Here is a 22,007-nt window from a genome sequence, read left to right as displayed (position 1 = left end):
GTTTCTCCCTGGGAAGAGGAAGAGGGAAAGAAAGAACCACACATGAAAGGATGTTAGTCACATACATCAATACTTCCAGAAGGTGGTAGGATGTGTGAGGGATATGCTAATAACCTGAATAGAATCTAGCTTCAATTTATGGCTCTGCCACAGACTTCCCATATGACCTTGGGAAAGTCACTGAATCTTTCTGTGTAACAGTTCTCTATTTGCTGAATGGGAACACTACTTTGTATCAGTTGGGGGGTGGGATGGTGGATTTTCAAAGGCCTAAAGGGGAGTTAAGTGCCTAATTCCCATTGATTTTCCTAACTCCTCTTTGTGCTTTTGAAAATCTTCCCCCTTAGGAGCAAGCTGCCTGAGGCAGGGATTATCTTTTACTATGTGTATGTCAGGCACCTGGCATGATGGGTCCTGATCTCAGTGTGCGTCCCTGGGTACCACTAAAATAATTTTAGGAAACAATTACCAGAAGTTTGAACTATCACTATTGTTAGAATACTCTTTAAATCATTGTCTCATCTTATTCTTCTCAACTTTGTATAATCCTTGTTGTATTTGCATCAATGATTGGATCATGATGATAACTTAAAGTTGTACAGAAAATCTTAAATATTGTGTAGGAGATGGAGACATTTTCCAATCTTGTAAAACCTTTTCACACCAGTAGAAGGGCACTCTTTACTTACCCATGGACACAAATTATGATTATTAAGACAATTCTGCTTTTCCCTGCTAAATTTTTGATGATTGAGTTTTTTTTAAAAAGTTGATTTCAATTATGCTAATGCTTAACCACCCAATTGTGTACACAAAATCTAACTGGGAATTTCTTGCAGAAGGTGGGGCCCCACAAGGACTTTAACAGTTAATACTGGCCACTCCAGGCTTGTATTAAACTCCCAAGGTTACAGCTTTTCTCTGACCTTGGATGGGTAGATGCTGCCACCACCCAAGTGCAAAAAAAATCTTTTGAACTCAGCAAGGCGCACTTGGGAATTCCTCCACGTGGGGTACCCTCAAGCCCTTTCACACACACACCCCCTCTGGGGAAGAGCTGAGAAAGAAAACAAAGGAAAGCAGCTGTTGCCACCGGCTTATGAAACAACATATGCACAAACCTCTTAGGACACAAAAATCCCAATCCTGTTCTTAAAAAAGGTAAATTTTATTAAAAACAAAAAGAAAGAAAATACATCTGGAACTTAGGCTATTGCTAGATTTAAAAAGAGCAAATATAATAATTAAGCATCAAGAATGGTTTTCTTGAGGTCCAGCTTACATCAAAACAAAAGCATTTGGGGGTTAGCACAGAGAAGTCCACCAGCCTTACAGAAATGAAAGAGAGAAACCTAAGTGCATCTTTCTAGACATTTCCTGATCTACTTACATATCTTGGGTCTCAAATTGAGTAGTTCTAGGTATGATCTGGTGATTTTCATACCTGGTTCACAGCTTTTTACCTCATAGCTTCAGCCCTGTCTCTGCTCTGTCCCCTCTCTCCGGAGAACAACAACAGACAGACAAAAGGGTAGTTTTGTTTCAATTTTAAAAAGTTCTAGCCTTCCCATTGGCTCTTTTGGCCAGGTGCCCACTCACTTCCCTTTACCTATGCATGCAGTCAGACTTTTTAACTCTTTACAGGTAAAGCAAGTAGAGAACAGCTACCAAGAGGGATTCTGTAGCTAACTGGCTGGCTGGTGTTCACAAAAGGGAGCTACCCCCGCCCCCTTCATTTATCACAGCATATTTCTTAAGATTTGCCGTATAGCCTATTTTTGTGCTTTTTGGAGGCAATCTGCATTATTGCTTTTACAGTAGAACCTCAGCATTACAGACACCTTGGGAATGGAGGTTTTTTTGTAACTCTGAACAAAACGTTATGGTTGTTCTTTCAAATGTTTACAACTGAACATTGACTTAATACAGCTTTGAAACTTTACTATGCAGAAGAAAAATGCTGCTTTCTCTTTATTTTTTTTAGTGGTTTATGTTTAACAGAGTATTGTATTTGTGCTTTTTTTCCCCCATGGTTTTTTTGTTTTTCTTTTGTTTTGTCTCTGCTGTTGCCAAGATTGCATACTTCCGTTCCAAATGGAGGTGTGTGGTTGACTGGTCAGTTCATAACTCTGAGGTTCTACTGTATTGTAAAATGAAACTTATATGTACCTTCAGACAAGTTTTGAATTACTTTTTCCAGTATCTGTGCTAAGACTGAATAATTTGCTGACTGGGTGATTTGTGGGCTTTCTTTATATCTGCAAGTTTTATTATTCTTGAAAACCTAAATAAAATGAAGGGGCAAATAAGTTGTTTCATGCAGTCTCTTTGGACTCTGGAACATTTGAAGCTGAAAACCTCTGTTAGGCAGAATTCTTACTGAATCTAGTTAATTAAAGAGACTGGTGCAAGCACACGAGTCAAGATTATCCTGGGTTATTTTTCTCTGTGATTAAAAATCAAGACTCTTCCTTTGGAGCAAAGTGAGTGCTTCCTTCCAAGGAAGTAGTAGGAGTTCATTCTACCTGTACTACATTTGACTGTTTTCCAGGAGAGGAAATAATTTTTTGGGAAGGAGTATGAGGGCTTTGGAATATGATTTTTGCATTATAATTTCCATCTTGATTGAAATTGAGCAAAGGTAATGTGTTTGCACAATTGTTTTTTTGACCTGACAAAGAAACAATATTCATGTATCTATCACAGACTTGTAAGATTCAGAATTATCACTAATGTAATTTTGGTTTTCAAAGGCTGGGCCATCTCTGATCTTAAATATAGTTTATCTGTAGATTAGATGCAGTTGTTTGTGCATATTATATAGTGAGTAGTGTTTAATTATTACTAGTCTGATATTTGTAAAGCGTTCTGAGATCCTGGGGTGAAACGTGTTTTTATTAACTACAAAGTATTATTTGTAGAATCTATATTTGGTATCTTTATTTTCTTGTAAGAGGAATGTTTTGATAGTCCTCACATTCTTTTGGGTAGTCAGTCATTTGCACTTTCTTTCATATATATTATATGTATTACAAATTGAAAGATGTTTAAGATACCAAACTAATCCATCTAATTAGAACTTTAGAACATAGGGCGGCAGTAGATAGAAGGTTGGCTTAGCAAGAAGGTATCAGCTTAGAGAGTGTGCTAGCATTAAGGGCCTGCTGAGAATCCTTGCCTTCCATTACAATAGAAGGCTTTCAGCAACAGGCAGGATCAGCCCGTAAGTGCATCACCACTGGCATGTGTGCGTCGGTCTCAGCACAAGTAGTGAGTTTTTGTCATTCAGATCACACTAATGTAACTTGATATTGGTGCTGTGGAAAATGTCCTAAAAGCCATTTTACACTAGCTGTGTTAATTAGCTAAAATGTACTAATTCTGTTATCTTTCTAAGTAGTCCAGATTTGTATGCCTTTTTGCCCCTTCCCTGGGTCCACCGAAAATCTGTTTTAAATGAACTTCATGATATCAGTTAATCTTGCGTTTCTGCTCATAAAGAGAGCCAAAAGACTGATATTCTTTAAAACTACTTTTCCATTTTAAGTGTTTTTGCCATTGTGTAAATGTAAACAACACAAACTGCCGTGATGAGAATAAATGGAAAGGTTTCTGTAAAAATAATTTTATGCCATTTTGTAATATGAAATACGTTGATCCCCAGCCACAGGGGAAACAGTATTAATCCTATTAAAAATTAGTTATGGCCTTCAGTAGCTGCATGAGAGAGCTGCAGTTAATCTTAATAACATGAGCCATTTCTAGATGCCTCCTCCGTGCACCAAAGCATTTAACAATAGCAGCTGACCATGCGTCTCTTCTTAAAACAACTTTCAACAAATCAAATTGGGGAACAGAGTGTTCATAGTTAAAAGACACAAAAAATTGTTGTGAAGCTGGGTGCTGCATACTCAACAATATAAATTATAATAGGTGGGAGACTGATCCAACCAACATAACTTCATAACCAAATAGTTTATACCCTAAAAATCTTTGCAAGTAAACTTAATCTATGAAGTGTCTACATTTGAGATCCAAACTCTAATCAGTTTTATTATACACATTCATTCTGCAATGAGCACATGGGTTTGAAATCATCATGTAACATAATATACAGTATATAGTTATTTCAGCATCCAGAAGAGTGATTGTATATTAGCTAGCCAAAAACAGTTGGAAGTGGTTACATGAGATTCTGTTTTCATACTTGTGGTCTCATGCTAGACGTTGGAAACCTTGTCATTATACACTGTACTGTGGGGAGGACAAATAAGAGGTGCCTGATGGACCACCTAATAAAATAAATCAATCTCAGATTTGCGATACTTTTACCTATGAGTGCGTTTTCTGAAGAGAATCAAGAAGTATGGCTGGCAACATTCATGCTGAATGTATTGATCAGTATATTTTCTGATTTAGGAAATAAAAAGCAAAGAGGTTTTTTGTTTTTTTTTTTAAGGTAATAAAGTACCTCAGACATTTAAATGAAAAAGAAAACTAAACTGTACATACATTTAGGAAGACTATACTTAAAACTATAAGATTTCATGTATTAGACCAGAAAGAAATACCCTTGAGGAGGTATGTTTTGGTGTCATCTAGTTGCTATAATGTTTGCAAGAAAAATTTTAAAGTTATGGCTTTAAGACCTATATTTTGTCTAATTATCACTATAGGATATCAAACAATCTAATGCAGTTTTAAAAATAATAAATCAGTACATTAAAGAATTTTACTTTCCTCCTTTCTGTCAAACTAAGCAAAACAATTTACTAAAACATTTTAAAGGGCCTGTAAAAGGAGGGAAATTCTGAAAGCACAATCAGTTAAAATGTCACCATCTGTTCACACTGAAGAAGCAAAAGGGAGGGAAATTTTCCTGGAGTGCAAGCCATTATATTCTGAATGGCAGCAGAAAATAACAGATTGTGGAGTGGATACAACTTTCTCTCTTATTTGAGGTAGTGACCCTAGTGAAAATTTTAGCAGGATGACCTAAGAAACTAAATGTAAACATCTGGGAGGAGACTGGGTCTGAGGTTTGTTATTCTCTGTTTCCATGGTTCACGCTGAAATTGTTTTAATGAGTTTTTGCTAGCTTGGGCCATATCATTTTACCTCATACTGGGCTGGCCATACGTGGCTATTGTAATTTGAGGCAGATGACTGTGTCCCTCCATCTGCTTGGCTTGCATGTGTTAGTAATGTCTTTAATGTTAACAGCTGTGCTAATATGCTATGCCACTTGCCACAGAGTAAATATGCATCCTAGGGCATAAGTGTAAACTTCCCCCTACATGGAAGATATAGATGGTTAAAGCTGGCTTGCTATAGCCACACATGCCTGTGTCTGTTGTTTTATTTTTGTGCCTAATTTATTTATTTAGAAGGCAGCTGATGGCCAAAGACTGCTGGGTACCTGACAAGATAATAAACGTATTACAACTGCAGAAGTAACACTGCCCAGCTTTGGATAAATGGAGTTTACAGTATGAGTAGAATACTTATCTGTGTGCCCCCAAACCAGAACTGTTATTGCATATATGTTGATATTGTTTCTGTGTTTGAAGAAAGGAAAAACAGTGCCTAGATCTAAAATGATTTTGAGTGCAAAAATTTACCAGAAGGGGACTAGAGTTTCAGATTAGTTTGGCTCTTTGTACCTGGTCCATTAGAGACCTGGTTGTCCACTGTGTTGCATTGAAGAGACTCCCCTGCCAATTTAATGGTAAGGTTGACAGGTTCTAGATGCAACTACATCTTCTAACTGTCTGTCTCTGTGTGCAAACCACTTATCGTTTCATACTTAAATACTTCACAGTGTTGTTGTTAGCATTAATTGATGATTGTTCAGGCTTGAGGATATTGTGTACTCTATAAACACAGATTATTACTGGGTGCTTTTCAGTTCTTACAACTCAGGGATTTGAGGTTATGGCAGTGATGGGGTGGGGAAAGATTGTGGTGTACGAGATATGTACCTATGTACCGAAGAAACTAGAATGTACTTGGGAATAATCAGTCATGAAGACTTTGTCTGAAAATGTGATGTTTGTAACCAGAGAATAAAGGTGAGGGTGGAGTTTCTGGGGCGTCTGCCAACACTGTGACCTACTCATGCAATTTCATTTAATTGCTCTTTATAAACTGTTGCTTTTCTAATTTGTCTTCAGAATCATAATTACTTTTATTCCAAACACAAGAGGGATCCTCTTGCCCTAAGCCAAGAATTGACTTGAGACCACAAGGCCCATCCATATGGGGATCTCTTATATTTTGTAGTAACACTGCTGGTAATCTGCCTGTAGCTAGCAAGTAAGAAGGCATTCTCAAAGTCTTACTTCATCTTCCTCTATATTGGGCTGACAGTTCAAAAGCAGTAGGACCCTTTATGGCAGTGGTTTTCAAACTGCGGGTCGCGATCCAGTATTGGGTCGCGAAATGTAAGGCACTGGGTCATGGCGGCTCTGGTCAGCACCGCCAACCGGGCCATTAAAAATCCCGTCGGCAGTGCTGCCCGGCTAAGGCAGGCTAGTCCCTACCTGTTCTGACACTGCGCTGCACCCCGGAAGCGGCCAGCAGCAGGTCTGGCTCCTAAGTGGGGGGGCCATGGAGCACAAGTTCCCGGCCAATGGGAGCTGGAGGGGGTGGTGCCTGCGGGCGAGAGCTGCGCAGAGCCACTTGCATACCTCTGCCTAGGAGCCAGACCTGCTGCTGGCTGCTTCCTGGTGCCAGGACAAGGCAAGAAGCCTGCCTTAGCACCCCAGCTGTGCTGCTGACCGGGAGCCACCCGAGGTAAGCCCACGCCTCAGTCTCCTGCCCCAGCCTTGAGTCTCCCCAAAAAGAGTCCCCTCCTGCATCCCAAACTCATCATCTCTGGTCTCACCCCAGAGCCTTCACCCAGAGCCCTGACCCCCTCCCACGCCCCAGCCCAGACCCCCCCCTCCACACACTGAACTCCTCATTCTTGGCCCCACCCTGCAGCCCTCACCCCCACACCCCAGTCCTGAGCCCCTCCTACACCCCACTCCCTCATCCCAGCCCCATTAGGTCGTGGGCATCAACAGTTTTCTTCAACTGGGTCACCAGAAAAAAGTTTGAAAACCACTGCTTTATGGGGAAGGCTTAACTTCTGGGCTTGGTTTTGGGCTTCTTTTAACAGCAGCACCTCCGTGTTGGAAACATCTGCAAAATAACTGTAGTCACCTCTTGGGAAGGTGGCTGACTGGCCTTTCAGCTGCTAGGAAATGATTTGTTCCTTAAGTGTCTGCATGTTCAAAATGAGTTCAGGATAAATACTAACACCCTGAATAAGACTTGTTTAACAGCAGCTTTTTACACTAACTTTACATGAGAGGCAGAGCTGACTTCTGTGAGAAACAGTGGGCCAAGGAAGAGACTCTGTGAGACAATCCCAACTTTGACATGAGTTGCTAAGTGCAATGATCAGCACTCTGTGAAGTCTTATATACTTGCTAGATGTCCTCCTTTGGCTGGAACTGCCCTGGGTTTTTAAACTTTGTTCTCGGGACTCTGAGACCTGGCCAATGGCACAGGCAGTTGGTCAAGGATTTTTCAAAGCTGAGGTCCTGCTTAAGATGTTGCTGTGTGTAGCAGATTGACCTCAGCATGTGGCTTTCAACTTCTCCTTTCAGCTCTCTCGCCCAGCGTCTTTGTGTGTTTAAACACCAGTAAGAGAAGCTGAGGCAGGAATCAAGATTGCTCAGCCCCAGACTGTCTCCCGGCTGCTGATTGAGCAGATGGGCTAGACTACAAACTTCATCTCCACCATATATGTGGCCAGCAAAGCAGGAGCATCAGCTTCTGCAATGCTGCAGTAAACAGGATAGAGGGGAGGATAGTGATGGGAATCGATGGGTGGTGTGGCACAGAACGAGGACATCATCAGAGGGAGAGAAAGGGACATTACAAAATGGGCTAAAATGGGGGGACACAGAAAAGGAGGCTCACAAATAAATTGAGGTATGTAGTCGGAAAGAAAGGAAGGAGGAGAAAAAACCATCAAGGGGAGGAAGAAGGAAGGATTTTTTTCCACATAAGGCACTGGACTGGGCTGTAGAAGATTTGAGTTCAGTTCCAGAGTCTACTGTGACTTAGGGTGAGTCATTACATTTCTCTTGTGCCTCAGTTGTATATCTGTTAAATGCAGATGATATTTCTTTGCATCAGAGGTAGGACTTCTGATTTTAGGTTTTAAGTGACGAACACCAATAAAACACCCCTGATTTAAATAAATAAATAAATAAATGTAAAAGGCAGGCTATCCAATAAATATGGAAAAAACACCAGAAATGGTCATTTGTTTCTGAGGGCTTATAGTAATATGGACTACGGGGTGTGTGTGTGCGTAATTTCTATATTGCACTAGTGTATTGCACATTAAATGGTCTGTGTAGACCGTACTGGTGTGCATTAAAGGTTCCCTAGTGCTGTTTGAAACAGTATTACATTAAAACACACTGGGGACTAATACAAAGAGATTACTCATTATTGTAATGAGTAGTGTATATAATATACATTACGTGTTACAGGATATACAAAGAGTCCCCAGTTTTTGGACATCTATCTAAAACTCAAAAATTGCTAAAAATAAACCCTAACAAATTAAGTTAATAAATTCTGAAAAACAAAAGCCCTAATCATAGGGTGTTGTCAGGTTGAGCTCACTAATGTTGTTGATGTGCTCTGATGCTATAGTGAGAGGAAGGTCATAGTAGCGAGAGAGAGAGAAAAGGGGAGCAAAGCCCCACAACCCACCCACTCCCATCAGGGGAGATTCATAGATTCCAAGGCCAGAAGGGATCGTTGATCATCTAGTTCAGTGGTTCTCAACCTGCGGTCCATGGGCCTTTTGCAGTCCAGTCGCACACAGCTCCGTTCCATGTGACATCCTCAGAGCCATCTAGATAGTATATATATTGAGTGGACGCGGCCCACATAACACACACAGCTGCATATGCAGCCCACAATGGTAAATAGGTTGAGAACCATTGATCTAGTCTGACCTCCTGTATAAGCAGGTCATAGAACTTCCCCAAAATTATAGCATATCTTTGAACTATTTTTTTTTTTAAATCTTGATTTTAAAATTGCCAGTGATGGAGAATCCACCACAACCGTTGGTAAATTGTTCCAGTGGTTAATTATCCTCATTGTTAAAAATGTACTCCGATTCCAGTCTGAATTTTTCTAGCTTCAACTTCTAGCCACTGGATCTTATTAATACCTTTCTCTGCTAGACTGAAGAGCCCATTATCAAATGTTCCCCATTTGTACGGACAGTGATCAAGTCACCCCTTAACTTTCTCTTTGTTATGCTAAATAGATTGTGTTCTTTGAGTCTATCACTGAGGCATGTTTTCTAATCCTTTAGGATGCTACATGATACATTCTTCCCTTAAAATGGCCCAAAAATATTAAAAAGTGTACGCAGTTTCTTATTTTGAAATGAATGTGCTCCTACTCTGTTTCAACCTAAATGTTGCAACCCCAAGTTTAGTGTAGGAGCATGAAAGTACTGACTAGGGACAAAGAGTTACATTGAATGCTATAGTTTCCATTATCAAAATGCAAGTTAGTAGGAAAAGTAGGAAAATAGTAAAAACGAGGCTAGATTTAAAGCATTCCTTCACTGTTGAGGATTTTGAAGACTCCTGAAATTATCATGACTCTCTTCTTCCTGTTTGCCATTTGCCTCCTCCTGTTAATCCTCACTTCTGATCTGTTCCCTGACTTTGTTCCTGCAAATTACAACATATTAAATTAAGCAAAAAGCCCAACCAGTAGGAACTAACAAGATGTGTATATTACAGCTTATTTTGATTTTCAATACTACTTGTCTCTGGCCATTTGTCTTGTCTATTTAGCTTGTATTGCAAGCTCTTCCGGGCAGGGACTGTTCCTTACTGTGTTTATATAGTACATAGTCCAATGGGGCTCTGATCTTGGTGCCAAGACAAAGGCAACTCTAGGCATTCCTGTGCTATAAGTAATACCCTTGAAACTTTTCTTCCTGTAACTTGCAACCTTTGCTGATCATCTCATCCTGTTACATTGTAAATACTTGTCTGTTTTTACCTGTCTGTATTAATAGCCTGCATCCTCCCTATGCTTCACACCTGAAACTTTTGTTTCTCAACTTTTGCCATAGATCTAATTTAGACTCTAAGCCCCTGGGGGTCAAGGTCTAGTATTTGCTTGTTATGGAGTGTCAAGCTTTAGCAATGTCTGGAGCATGTACTGTAGAAACAATTAAAGACAACAGCGTCTGCCCTAAAGCATGGGCCCACCTCCTGGGTCTGTGCCAGTAGTAAAGAACATAGAACATTGAAGCAGGAAATGTTTAAACTAATGCTCGCCTTGCTCTGGAGCACAGTGAATCAAGGTGCTCTACTGGCATGTGCTACAACCAAGCACTGTGCGTGTGCTTAGTGGAGGTTGGGATTTATTAACATGGTCGCCTGGGGAAGGCAAGCCTCAACTCAAGCAACCTGAAGTTCCTGGCTAACGAGCCGGCAGGGGCTGGAGAGGAAGCAGCCTCTTAAGCCGTGCCGAGAGAGGAGGAGAAATGGGTGGAGCTGCAGCGGCCCGGGCTGCCGATGGGTTGGGGGGCGTGCCCCTGGCCGGCCGTGGCAGCTCCGCCTTGCGGGGCGGGCGGCAGGGAGCTGTGCAGTCGCGGTTGTGTCTCGGCGGCTGGGGGGACGGGGCAGCTCGGGGCGGCCGCCTGCGCTCTTCCCTTGGGCAGCTCCCCGCGCCTCTTCCCCTGTGCGATTATGGACTAGGCAGGAACTTGGAGAGGGCAGGCGCGGCGGTGCTGTGCTGCTGGGAGGAGGCGAAGGGATCCCGTCCTGCCCCTGCTCCGAGCCATCGACGCCGCTTCCCCTTCTCACTCTGCCGGAGATGTCCGGCTGGGGCAGCCAGAGGAGAACCGGCTCCTCCTGGCATAGCAGCTTCTCCAGGTTCTTCACCAAGAGCCCTCCCCGGGCCAAGGAGGAGCAGGAGGAAGGGGACAAGGCGCACCTCCGGGAGCCGGCCACGCACAGGTAGGCACGCAGCCGCATCGGGGAGCGGGGGGAACTTGTTGGGAACTTGCCTGGTTTTCTTGATTGCATTTTTCTTCCTCTCTCTCTGATCTGGAGGGATACGCTAGAGATCTCTAGTACGCCCCACTTTCGGAGACTCCGAGCCCCATTGAATCCACTTTCATTTCTGGCTCCCTCCAGCACTGAACAGTGTAATGGGAAACAGTTGCCAACCAAACTCTTAGAACAGGCTGAGAAGCAGAAGTCAGTGGCTACGTGCCAATTGCCAAGGGCAGCTGGGGCGCTTCCAGATATTACAACACTAAAAAGGAGGGGAGACCGTTGTTGTTTATTATTTTGAGCGGCTTGGAGAGGGTGTGTGTGTGTATGTATTGTGAAGTTTAAGTCCAGCTTGGGTACAAGACAGAGAAATTATTGGGACCCCTCCCTCTGTTGATCGTCAACCCAGCAGCCTCACAAAGATCAGGTAATGTCACAGTGTCATTTTGAGGCAGTTTCAAGCTGTGACCGTTTCACTGAGCGTGGCACTCTGAACCTCTCCTTGCCAAAATCTCCATAAAACGGTAGGATGCTTTAAAACTCGCCTTGAAATCAATGTCAGATGAGTAAATTTCAGTCCAAAGAATTTACTGCTCTGATACAAAGAGAATTGAGGATGGTAGTTGGATGGGCTGATGGAAACTATGTAAGTAGCAATATCACATTGGGCAAATTAGTGCATGAAGAAACGAAGCCACTTTTAAGTATCTCACTGCGGACTAAAGTAATGTAGAGTTGCAGATTCATTTTCTGTTAGCCAGAACACCATCGTTAAAGCAAGGACACCAATGTACCTGCCTAGTCAGTCTCAAGTGTTTCTCCCCTTTCCAGAGTTGTTTTCAAGAATGAAGTGGGGAAGGGAAACAAACTTGACAGGAAGACTCTCCACAGGACAAGAAGTGATGCTTTTTGAAATTTGGCAGTGGACTAGCCCTGAGACATTATGTGCAATTTTAATCATTTCTGAGATGAGCCTGAGCTGCAAGCTTTAGACCTGCACCCCCTGATGTTCAGGTGGTGACTGGATCCAGAGTTTGGCTTTTGGCCCTCTCTGTTTCTGTATAAATGTAGCTGTAGCCTATCAACCTGCTTTTTCTCCTCTTACTGTAAATAAACTGCATCAAAATTGCTAAAATTAATTTAAATGCTTGGTGTTGGGGTTACTCAGATCAGAAAAATACTGTTCAAGCTTTCTTAATATTGCAAATAGAAAATTATTTCTGACCATCAGTGTCTCTGTTGGATTTTTTTGGTAATTTTCTTCCAAACAGCTATAACCCCTTTCTTAGAATCTGAAAGGTTGCAATATAGGGTATAGGATTTTGGGGTTTTGTTTGTTTGTTTTTTAAGTTTTTACTATTATAGCTTTCTCTTTCTGTGTTAAAAGAAAAGGAGTACTTGTGGCACCTTAGAGACTAACCAATTTATTTGAGCATGAGCTTTCGTCAGCTACAGCTCACTTCATCGGATGCATACCGTGGAAACTGCAGCAGACTTTATATACATACAGAGATCATAAAACAATACCTCTTCCCACCCCACTGTCCTGATGGTAATAGCTTATCTAAAGTGATCATCAAGTTGGGCCATTTCCAGCACAAATCCAGGTTTTCTCATCCTCCACCCCCCCACACACAAACTCACTCTCCTGCTGGTAATAGCCCATCCAAAGTGACAACTCTCTACACAATGTGCATGATAATCAAGGTGGGCCATTTCCTGCACAAATCCAGGTTCTCTCACCCCCTCACCCCCGTCCAAAAAACACACACACAAACTCACTATCCTGCTGGTAATAGCTCATCCAAAGTGACCACTCTCCAAGTTTAAATCCAAGTTTAACCAGAACGTCTGGGGGTGGGGGGAGGGTAGGAAAAAACAAGGGGAAATAGGCTACCTTGCATAATGACTTAGCCACTCCCAGTCTCTATTTAAGCCTAAATTAATAGTATCCAATTTGCAAATGAATTCCAATTCAGCAGTTTCTCGCTGGAGTCTGGATTTGAAGTTTTTTTGCTTTAAGATAGCGACCTTCATGTCTGTGATTGCGTGACCAGAGAGATTGAAGTGTTCTCCGACTGGTTTATGAATGTTATAATTCTTGACATCTGATTTGTGTCCATTTATTCTTTTACGTAGAGACTGTCCAGTTTGACTAATGTAAATGGCAGAGGTGCATTGCTGGCACATGATGGCATATATCACATTGGTGGATGTGCAGGTGAACGAGCCTCTGATAGTGTGGCTGATGTTATTAGGCCCTGTGATGGTGTCCCCTGAATAGATATGTGGGCACAGTTGGCAACGGGCTTTGTTGCAAGGATAAGTTCCTGGTTTAGTGGTTCTGTTGTGTGGTATGTGGTTGTTGGTGAGTATTTGCTTCAGGTTGGGGGGCTGTCTGTAGGCAAGGACTGGCCTGTCTCCCAAGATTTGTGAGAGTGTTGGGTCATCCTTTAGGATAGGTTGTAGATCCTTAATAATGCGTTGGAGGGGTTTTAGTTGGGGGCTGAAGGTGACGGCTAGTGGCGTTCTGTTATTTTCTTTGTTAGGCCTGTCCTGTAGTAGGTGACTTCTGGGAACTCTTCTGGCTCTATCAATCTGTTTCTTCACTTCCGCAGGTGGGTATTGTAGTTGTAAGAAAGCTTGACAGAGATCTTGTAGATGTTTGTCTCTGTCTGAGGGGTTGGAGCAAATGCGGTTGTATCGCAGAGCTTGGCTGTAGACAATGGATCGTGTGGTGTGGTCAGGGTGAAAGCTGGAGGCATGTAGGTAGGAATAGCGGTCAGTAGGTTTCCGGTATAGTGTGGTGTTAATGTGACCATTGTTTATTAGCACTGTAGTGTCCAGGAAGTGGATCTCTTGTGTGGCCTGGACCAGGCTGAGGTTGATAGTGGGATGGAAGTTGTTAAAATCATGGTGGAATTCCTCAAGGGCTTCTTTTCCATGGGTCCAGATGATGAAGATGTCATCAATACAGCGCAAGTAGAGTAGGGGCTTTAGGGGACGAATACCCACCTGCGGAAGTGAAGAAACAGATTGACAGAGCCAGAAGAGTTCCCAGAAGTTACCTACTACAGGACAGGCCTAACAAAGAAAATAACAGAACGCCACTAGCCGTCACCTTCAGCCCCCAACTAAAACCCCTCCAACGCATTATTAAGGATCTACAACCTATCGTAAAGGATGACCCAACACTCTCACAAATCTTGGGAGACAGGCCAGTCCTTGCCTACAGATAGCCCCCCAACCTGAAGCAAATACTCACCAACAACCACATACCACACAACAGAACCACTAACCCAGGAACTTATCCTTGCAACAAAGCCCGTTGCCAACTGTGCCCACATATCTATTCAGGGGACACCATCACAGGGCCTAATAACATCAGCCACACTATCCGAGGCTCGTTCACTTGCACATCCACCAATGTGATATATGCCATCATGTGCCAGCAATGCACCTCTGCCATTTACATTGGTCAAACTGGACAGTCTCTACGTAAAAGAATAAATGGACACAAATCAGATGTCAAGAATTATAACATTCATAAACCAGTCGGAGAACACTTCAATCTCTCTGGTCACGCAATCACAGACATGAAGGTCGCTATCTTAAAGCAAAAAAACTTCAAATCCAGACTCCAGCGAGAAACTGCTGAATTGGAATTCATTTGCAGATTGGATACTATTAATTTAGGCTTAAATAGAGACTGGGAGTGGCTAAGTCATTATGCAAGGTAGCCTATTTCCCCTTGTTTTTTCCTACCCTCCCCCCGCCCCCAGACGTTCTGGTTAAACTTGGATTTAAACTTGGAGAGTGGTCACTTTGGATGAGCTATTACCAGCAGGATAGTGAGTTTGTGTGTGTGTTTTTTGGACGGGGGTGAGGGGGTGAGAGAACCTGGATTTGTGTAGGAAATGGCCCACCTTGATTATCATGCACATTGTGTAGAGAGTTGTCACTTTGGATGGGCTATTACCAGCAGGAGAGTGAGTTTGTGTGTGGGGGGGTGGAGGGTGAGAAAACCTGGATTTGTGCTGGAAATGGCCCAACTTGATGATCACTTTAGATAAGCTATTACCAGCAGGACAGTGGGGTGGGAGGAGGTATTGTTTTATGATCTCTGTATGTATATAAAGTCTGCTGCAGTTTCCACGGTATGCATCCGATGAAGTGAGCTGTAGCTGACGAAAGCTCATGCTCAAATAAATTGGTTAGTCTCTAAGGTGCCACAAGTACTCCTTTTCTTTTTGCGAGTACAGACTAACACGGCTGTTACTCTGAAACCTTTCTGTGTTATAAATCAGATGCTACTGCAATACAAATACTGATCGTGTGTTCAAATGTTAATATGAAATATGTGACCTACAGTTACAATCCTAAGCAGTACCAAACTTACAGAAGTCCAAGTACCTAGGTTCAGTGGTAGAATCATAGAATCATAGAGTATAAGGGTTGGAAGGGACCCCAGAAGGTCATCTAGTCCAACCCCCTGCTCGAAGCAGGACCAATTCCCAGTTAAATCATCCCAGCCAGGGCTTTGTCAAGCCTGACCTTAAAAACCTCTAAGGAAGGAGATTCTACCACCTCCCTAGGTAACGCATTCCAGTGTTTCACCACCCTCTTAGTGAAAAAGTTTTTCCTAATATCCAATCTAAACCTCCCCCACTGCAGCTTGAGACCATTACTCCTCGTTCTGTCATCTGATACCATTGAGAACAGTCTAGAGCCATCCTCTTTGGAACCCCCTTTCAGGTAGTTGAAAGCAGCTATCAAATCCCCCCTCATTCTTCTCTTCTGCAGGCTAAACAATCCCAGCTCCCTCAGCCTCTCCTCATAACTCATGTGTTCCAGACCCCTAATCATTTTTGTTGCCCTTTGCTGGACTCTCTCCAATTTATCCACATCCTTCTTGAAGTGTGGGGCCCAAAACTGGACACAGTACTCCAGATGAGGCCTCACCAATGTCGAATAGAGGGGAACGATCACGTCCCTCGATCTGCTCGCTATGCCCCTACTTATACAATTTACAATCAATTTACAATGGTATTCAGTGACCAACTTATAAGCAGTACAGGAAAGGCATGGAGTAAATGGAGAAAAGTGAGCAGAGCTATCTGCCTTAGGAGAGTGCCAATCAAACTGAAAAGTAAGATCTACAAGACTGTAATTAGGCCTGCACTTTTGTATAGCTCTGAATGCAGGGCACTGAGGAAGAGACAGGAGGAGATCTTGAATACAGGGGGAATGATAATGTTAAGGCGGATGCTTGCAGTTACAAGGATGGACCATGTTCAAAATGGGAATTAGGGGAAGTGTGAAGGTGGTACCAATTATAGAAAAGCAGAAGGAGTCTGCTGGGTTTGGGCACGTGAAAAGAACATGTGGAAGAATATATAAAACACAGGGTGTTAAACTTCGAAGTGGCGAGTAAGAGAAGGGTTGGAAGACCCAATACTAGATGTATGGATGTCATAGAAAAGGATTTGAATAGCTTTGGAGTTTCTGAGGAACTGCTTTAAGATCAACTGGAGTGGAGAAGGACTGGAAGATCTAACCCCATATAGATGGGACTAAGGCTACAAGAAATAGAAGTATTAACAGTAGGAAACAGTTTATTAATGTGTCACATTGATTGTAAAGAGAGCTTACAAAATGAAGTAAGATCTGAGACCTCTACTTGGTTTCTGATTTCTGGCCACTGTCCTCAGGAGATTGAAAGAGGAGAAAACTGTAGTTTTCTTATGGAAAGATGCATGTTTGACACTGCTCTGCTGGGGTCTCTTGTGGTTACCAAACTTGTCAGATGATCAGCTTTTTTCTGTATCAGACCTTTTTCTTTTATTTAATATATGTGTTTTAAATTTTGGCGTTTCAGGAATAATATTGGTATGCATTGAAATAGAGAAAATGCTGATCAATACAATGAGCTGGTGGATATCTAAGTAATTCTTCCTGTGAAAGATGTGGATTTCAAAGTTACCTCAGAACTCTTGCTTCTCCAGCTTACTGGGAGTGTGGTGAATGAGATCCTCTCTAATTAAAAGTGCAATTTGCACTACTGTCTTGAATGGGTTATCTTAAAGTTCCCCTGGATACATAGTGATTAGAGGTTCTTAAATGTCACTACAAAATGTTCAGTTTTGATGCATCGCTATATTGAATATTCCGAGTAGGCATGGCCCCATTGGCCTTTCATTAATGTGACCTGGTCTGGCAAAAAAAAAAAAAAGAACAATATTAGGCTCAAAATCATCTGTCTGGCTGCCGGGCGAGTTATCTTTGCCAGGGGAGATTAATGTAGAGGGAAGAGGAACAGACTTGGAAAGTGAAAAGGCAACCAAAAAATGTCTAGTCAAGCTTCTTTTTGTCAGTGCTTTGGAGTAGTAATAGTTACTGATCTTAAGGGGCCCTTAAGAACATGCTCCTTGTTATGGTCAATAGGGAACGGAAATATCCTAATTTGGATTTCTTCAGGCTGTCCCACCATAAACAGAAAGATGCCTGTGATGGTGGGGAGAGTTCAGTTCAATGATTTGGGAGTTTAAAAATGAGCTTTGTAGACTTAATTGAATGGTAGACTTCCCTCTGTCTGACTGAAGGGTTGGGAGTCTGAGAACTAGATAAAATTTGAACCATGATTTCAGTTCATGCAATCAAGAGCTTTTTATTGATTAGATAGTCCACACTGATTTAATTTTGTATGAGGCTTTTTGGCTTTGGTGTACAATACTTTGTGTAGTAACCTGAGAGCCAGCTCTGACTTCTGTTGAAAGTGAAAGTGTTGGTTAAGTTATGAAGAGTCCCATTTGGTTTGCTTAAGTTTTTTTGTCCTGCTTGATTGCAGAGAATGTGCTTGGAATGCTGAAGTTCTTGTATTTGGTTTCCACTGGTAGCTTTCTTAATCAATTAACGTGATTGCGTACATTTAACACCATTGAGCTGAGAAGAGTGCCACAGGTTTCTCTGCCATTTTGATGTAGTGTGCTTCATAGTGTACAAAAATGTATAATCCAGTAAAATATGGAGAAAACTAAGACTGCTTTATATGCATGTTTTTATTACATGGACTACATAAAGTAAATTGGGGAATGCTTCTTTCATGAAGTATTAGGAAAATCTATAAAGCCAGGTTAGTTAATTTTGTACCGAAAGTATCATTTCAAAATAAATAGGAATCAGGCCAAATTTAAAACAGGTAGAAAGAAATCTTGATATTAAGTTATTTAACAAGCCCTGAATTTAAGAAAGGGGAAGTGGTTCAACTAAGAACAGGAATAAAAAGCAATATGACATGCTGGGCCAAATTCATCCCTTGTGTATCTCCATTGACTGCTTATATCAGGGGTGGGCAAACTTTTTGGCCTGAGGGCCACATCGGGGTTGTGAAACAGCATGGAGGGCTGGGTAGGGAAGGTTGTGCCTCCCCAAACAGCCTGGCTCCGCCCCCTCCCACTTCCTTCCCCCTGAATGCCCCTCTCAGAGCCCCCAACCCATCCAACTCCCCCTGCTTCTTGTTCCCTGACTGACCCCTCCCGGGACCCCCCACCCCGACCGTCCTCCCTGGACCCCGCCCCCTATTTAAGTCCCCGCTACCTGTCCCCTGACTGCTGCCCAGGCCCCATATGCAACCCCCGCTCCCCACCCCCTTACCATGCTGCTCAGGGCGGCAGGACTGGCTTATTAGAAAGCCTGGGAGGTGGGTGGGCACAAGCTGCGCTGCCCGGCAGGAGCGGCAGGCCAGAGCGCTCCCTGCGCAGCAGTGTGGCTGAGGAAGGGGGGGGGGACGGTGGGGGAGGGGCCAGGGGCTAGCCTCCCCGGCCGGGAGCTCAAGGGCCGGGCAGGACAGTCCCGCGGGCCTCATAGTTTGCCCACCTCTGGCTTATATCTTCTGTGGAGTTACATTAGGAATTAATCTGGTCAGTTGCAACTTCGAAAGCATAGAGAAAAAGAACTTGAGTGTATCCAAAACCAAAGATCTGATTGTTCCTAAAGCTTAGGCAACACACTTCTATGGAGTCACTGAACTGCTGATTTTCCTTCCCCTCCCCTCCCCAGAACAAATGATGCAGAGGATTCTACATCTGTTGCCAAGTGGCTTAGAGTAAGCAAATTTTGGGCTTACCTTTTTCAGATTGGGTGGGTTTTTTACCCACCTGTGTGGCCTGTAGGCTTTTCTGCTTAACTCTGGGGCCACCTTATTTCTGTGCTTTTTTTTTTTTTTTTCTTGGACCATGCCCTCCCCGACACTCAGCATGGTGATGCAAATCCTGCCCCCTGCTGTCTTGGGAGCCTTTTTTAGACCATAAGGCTGTTTTCTTTGAAACTTTCTGATCACTGTTGATAATGTTAATCAGCATCTTGTAATCTCATGAGCGCTTCATTTGATTAATAGTTTTTATTGTTAATTTATGCTCGAGAGCAGTTTTTAGATGTAATAATCATGAGACATGCTTGAGCTGTTCTATGAAAAAATAACACATGCAGACTAGTTTCAGAGTAACAGCCGTGTTAGTCTGTATTCACAAAAAGAAAAGGAGTACTTGTGGCACCTTAGAGACTAACCAATTTATTTGAGCACAAGCTTTTGTGAGCTACACCTCACTTCATCGGATGCATACTGTGGAAAGTGTAGAAGATCTTTTTATACACACAAAGCATGAAAAAATACCTCCCCCCACCCCACTCTCCTGCTGGTAATAGCTTATCTGACGTGATCGCTCTCCTTACAATGTGTATGATATTACACATTGATCACTTCAGATAAGCTATGTGTAATATCATACACATTGTAAGGAGAGCGATCACGTCAGATAAGCTATTACCAGCAGGAGAGTGGGGTGGGGGGAGGTATTTTTTCATGCTTTGTGTGTATAAAAAGATCTTCTACACTTTCCACAGTATGCATCCGATGAAGTGAGGTGTAGCTCACGAAAGCTTGTGCTCAAATAAATTGGTTAGTCTCTAAGGTGCCACAAGTACTCCTTTTCTACATGCAGACTAGCAATTTGTTAAAAGCTCTGTGATGGAAAAAAGTGGAGCCACATCTTTAACGGAGCTACTGTGTTTCTAAATAAAATTCAAAGAGCTGGGAAGTACCTTTCATCTAGTGTGTGTCTGTATAAACATGTTTTTCAGAACCATTGCCTTTGGCATGTTGGTCGGGCTTCACATATAGTGAAGGTTTTCTTTGCATCTCAGCTTCAGCCTCAACTTCCATTCAACTTGGTCATTATGCTCTGCTAAGCTATTTTTTTTATTTTCAAAAATTATATATTCATTTTTATTACCCCAGAGTTATTGTCCCAGAGCAATCCAAATCCACAATGTGGAAAAATCCTGTCCAATTTGCTATATTCCAGATAGAATCTTCTTTAATTTCAACACGTTTCTCTAGCCCTTCAGAGCTGTATCTGCAACCAGATCATGTAAATCAGTGCACAGCTGATTCAGTTAGAAATGTTTGGCTTCTGTGACATCGTCCAACTTTAAAATAAATGAATAAATAAATATGATTCAAAAGAAGCTTCTAGGGAGGTGTGAAACTTGTGCTATCCAGTCATTCATCTTAACAGGGAGTTATAACCAACCTTCTTCAAAACACTTGCATGCTACTAGTTATCTTTTGTATCATTCAGCAAGTTTTAGCCAGGAAATTTTCTTTTTCATTGTATCATCATTCATTTGAATAGCTACCAGAAGAAGTGAACTAATTTGGGGCGGTTTTGGTTTGGAGGGCCTTTGTACAATTGGAGTAAAAAAAAAAAAAACCCAATCAATTCTAACCTTTAATTTGGGTTTCAGGGGTCTTTTACTTAAATTATTGTGCTGTTCATCCATTTGGCTTCTAACAAAGAACTTTTACAAATGATAGAATTTTACTTATTCTATCTAAGAACGTCTTGTTGATAAATTGTATAGACAATTGCTTGACCACACTTCGGTTCATTTTTTCGTTATGAAATATACTCAAGAGACCAAATAACCAGTGTCAGTCAGGGTTATTAATATGGTACAGAGAAAAGGTTCTATACAATACCAGTCTCTGAAGAGCAGTGATGTTACGTTCACCTTACGCATAAGATGTGATTCCCAAAGTTACACCCATAAAGCTATACTTCCAGTGGTTTTCAAACTTTTTTTCTGGGGACCCCGTTGAAGAAAATTGTTGATACCCACGACCCAACGGAGCTGGGGATGAGGGGTTTGGGATGTGGGAGGGGGCTCTGGGCTGGGGCAGGGGATTGTGGTATGCGAGGGGGGTCAGGGCTCTGGGCTGGGGGTGCAGGTTCTGGGGTGGGGCCAGGGATGAGGGGTTTGGGGTACAGGAAGGGGTTCTGGGTTTGGGGGTGCTCAGGGATGGGGCAGGGGATTGAGGCGCAGGGTTGGGGCTTGGACTTACCTCCGGCGGATACCGGTCGGCAGCACAGTCGGGGTGCTAAGGCAGGTTTCCCGCCTGTCCTGGCACCGTGGACCACGCTGTGTCCTGGACGCAGCCAGCAGCAGGTCCGGCTGCTAGGCCGTGGCGCCCAAGTGGCTCCGCACAGTCTCACCCGCAGGCACTGCTCCCACCCCTCAGCTCCAGTGCTCAAGGTGGGGGCAGCGCACGGAGCCCCGTCGCCCCCCTGCCTAGAAGCTGCACCCACCGCTGGCCACTTCCGGGGCGCAGCATGGTGTCGGAACAGGTACTCACTAGCACGCCTTAGCTGGGCAGCACCACTGACGGGACTTTTAACCTCCCGGTCGGCAGTGCCAACCAGACCCGCTAGGGTCCCGGGGTGCTGAGCAAGGCGACCCAGTGCCTTGCATGCTGTGACCTAGTACTGGGTCACGACCTGAACTTTGAAAAACACTGCTTTATACCAGTGGTCTCCAACCTTTTTATGCACAAGATCACTTTTTGAA

General features: G+C 42.9%; 1 protein-coding gene across 1 annotated transcript in view; it reads left to right on the top strand.

Annotated features, from left to right (window-relative positions):
• Positions 1 to 10,685: 10,685 nt before the first annotated feature.
• Positions 10,686 to 22,007, top strand: part of CRYBG3 (crystallin beta-gamma domain containing 3) — a 128,988-nt gene continuing 117,666 nt past the window's right edge. The window contains exon 1 of the mRNA XM_075118065.1: positions 10,686 to 11,063. Within this exon, the coding sequence (XP_074974166.1) occupies positions 10,921 to 11,063 (143 nt within the window). The 5' untranslated portion in view covers positions 10,686 to 10,920. The remainder of the gene's footprint in view (positions 11,064 to 22,007) is intronic.

Source organism: Caretta caretta, chromosome 1, assembly GCF_965140235.1.
Source record: "Caretta caretta isolate rCarCar2 chromosome 1, rCarCar1.hap1, whole genome shotgun sequence".
Taxonomy (NCBI): domain Eukaryota; kingdom Metazoa; phylum Chordata; order Testudines; family Cheloniidae; genus Caretta; species Caretta caretta.
Note: the sequence above shows the minus strand (reverse complement) of the source record. Positions and strands in the feature narration are given on the sequence as shown.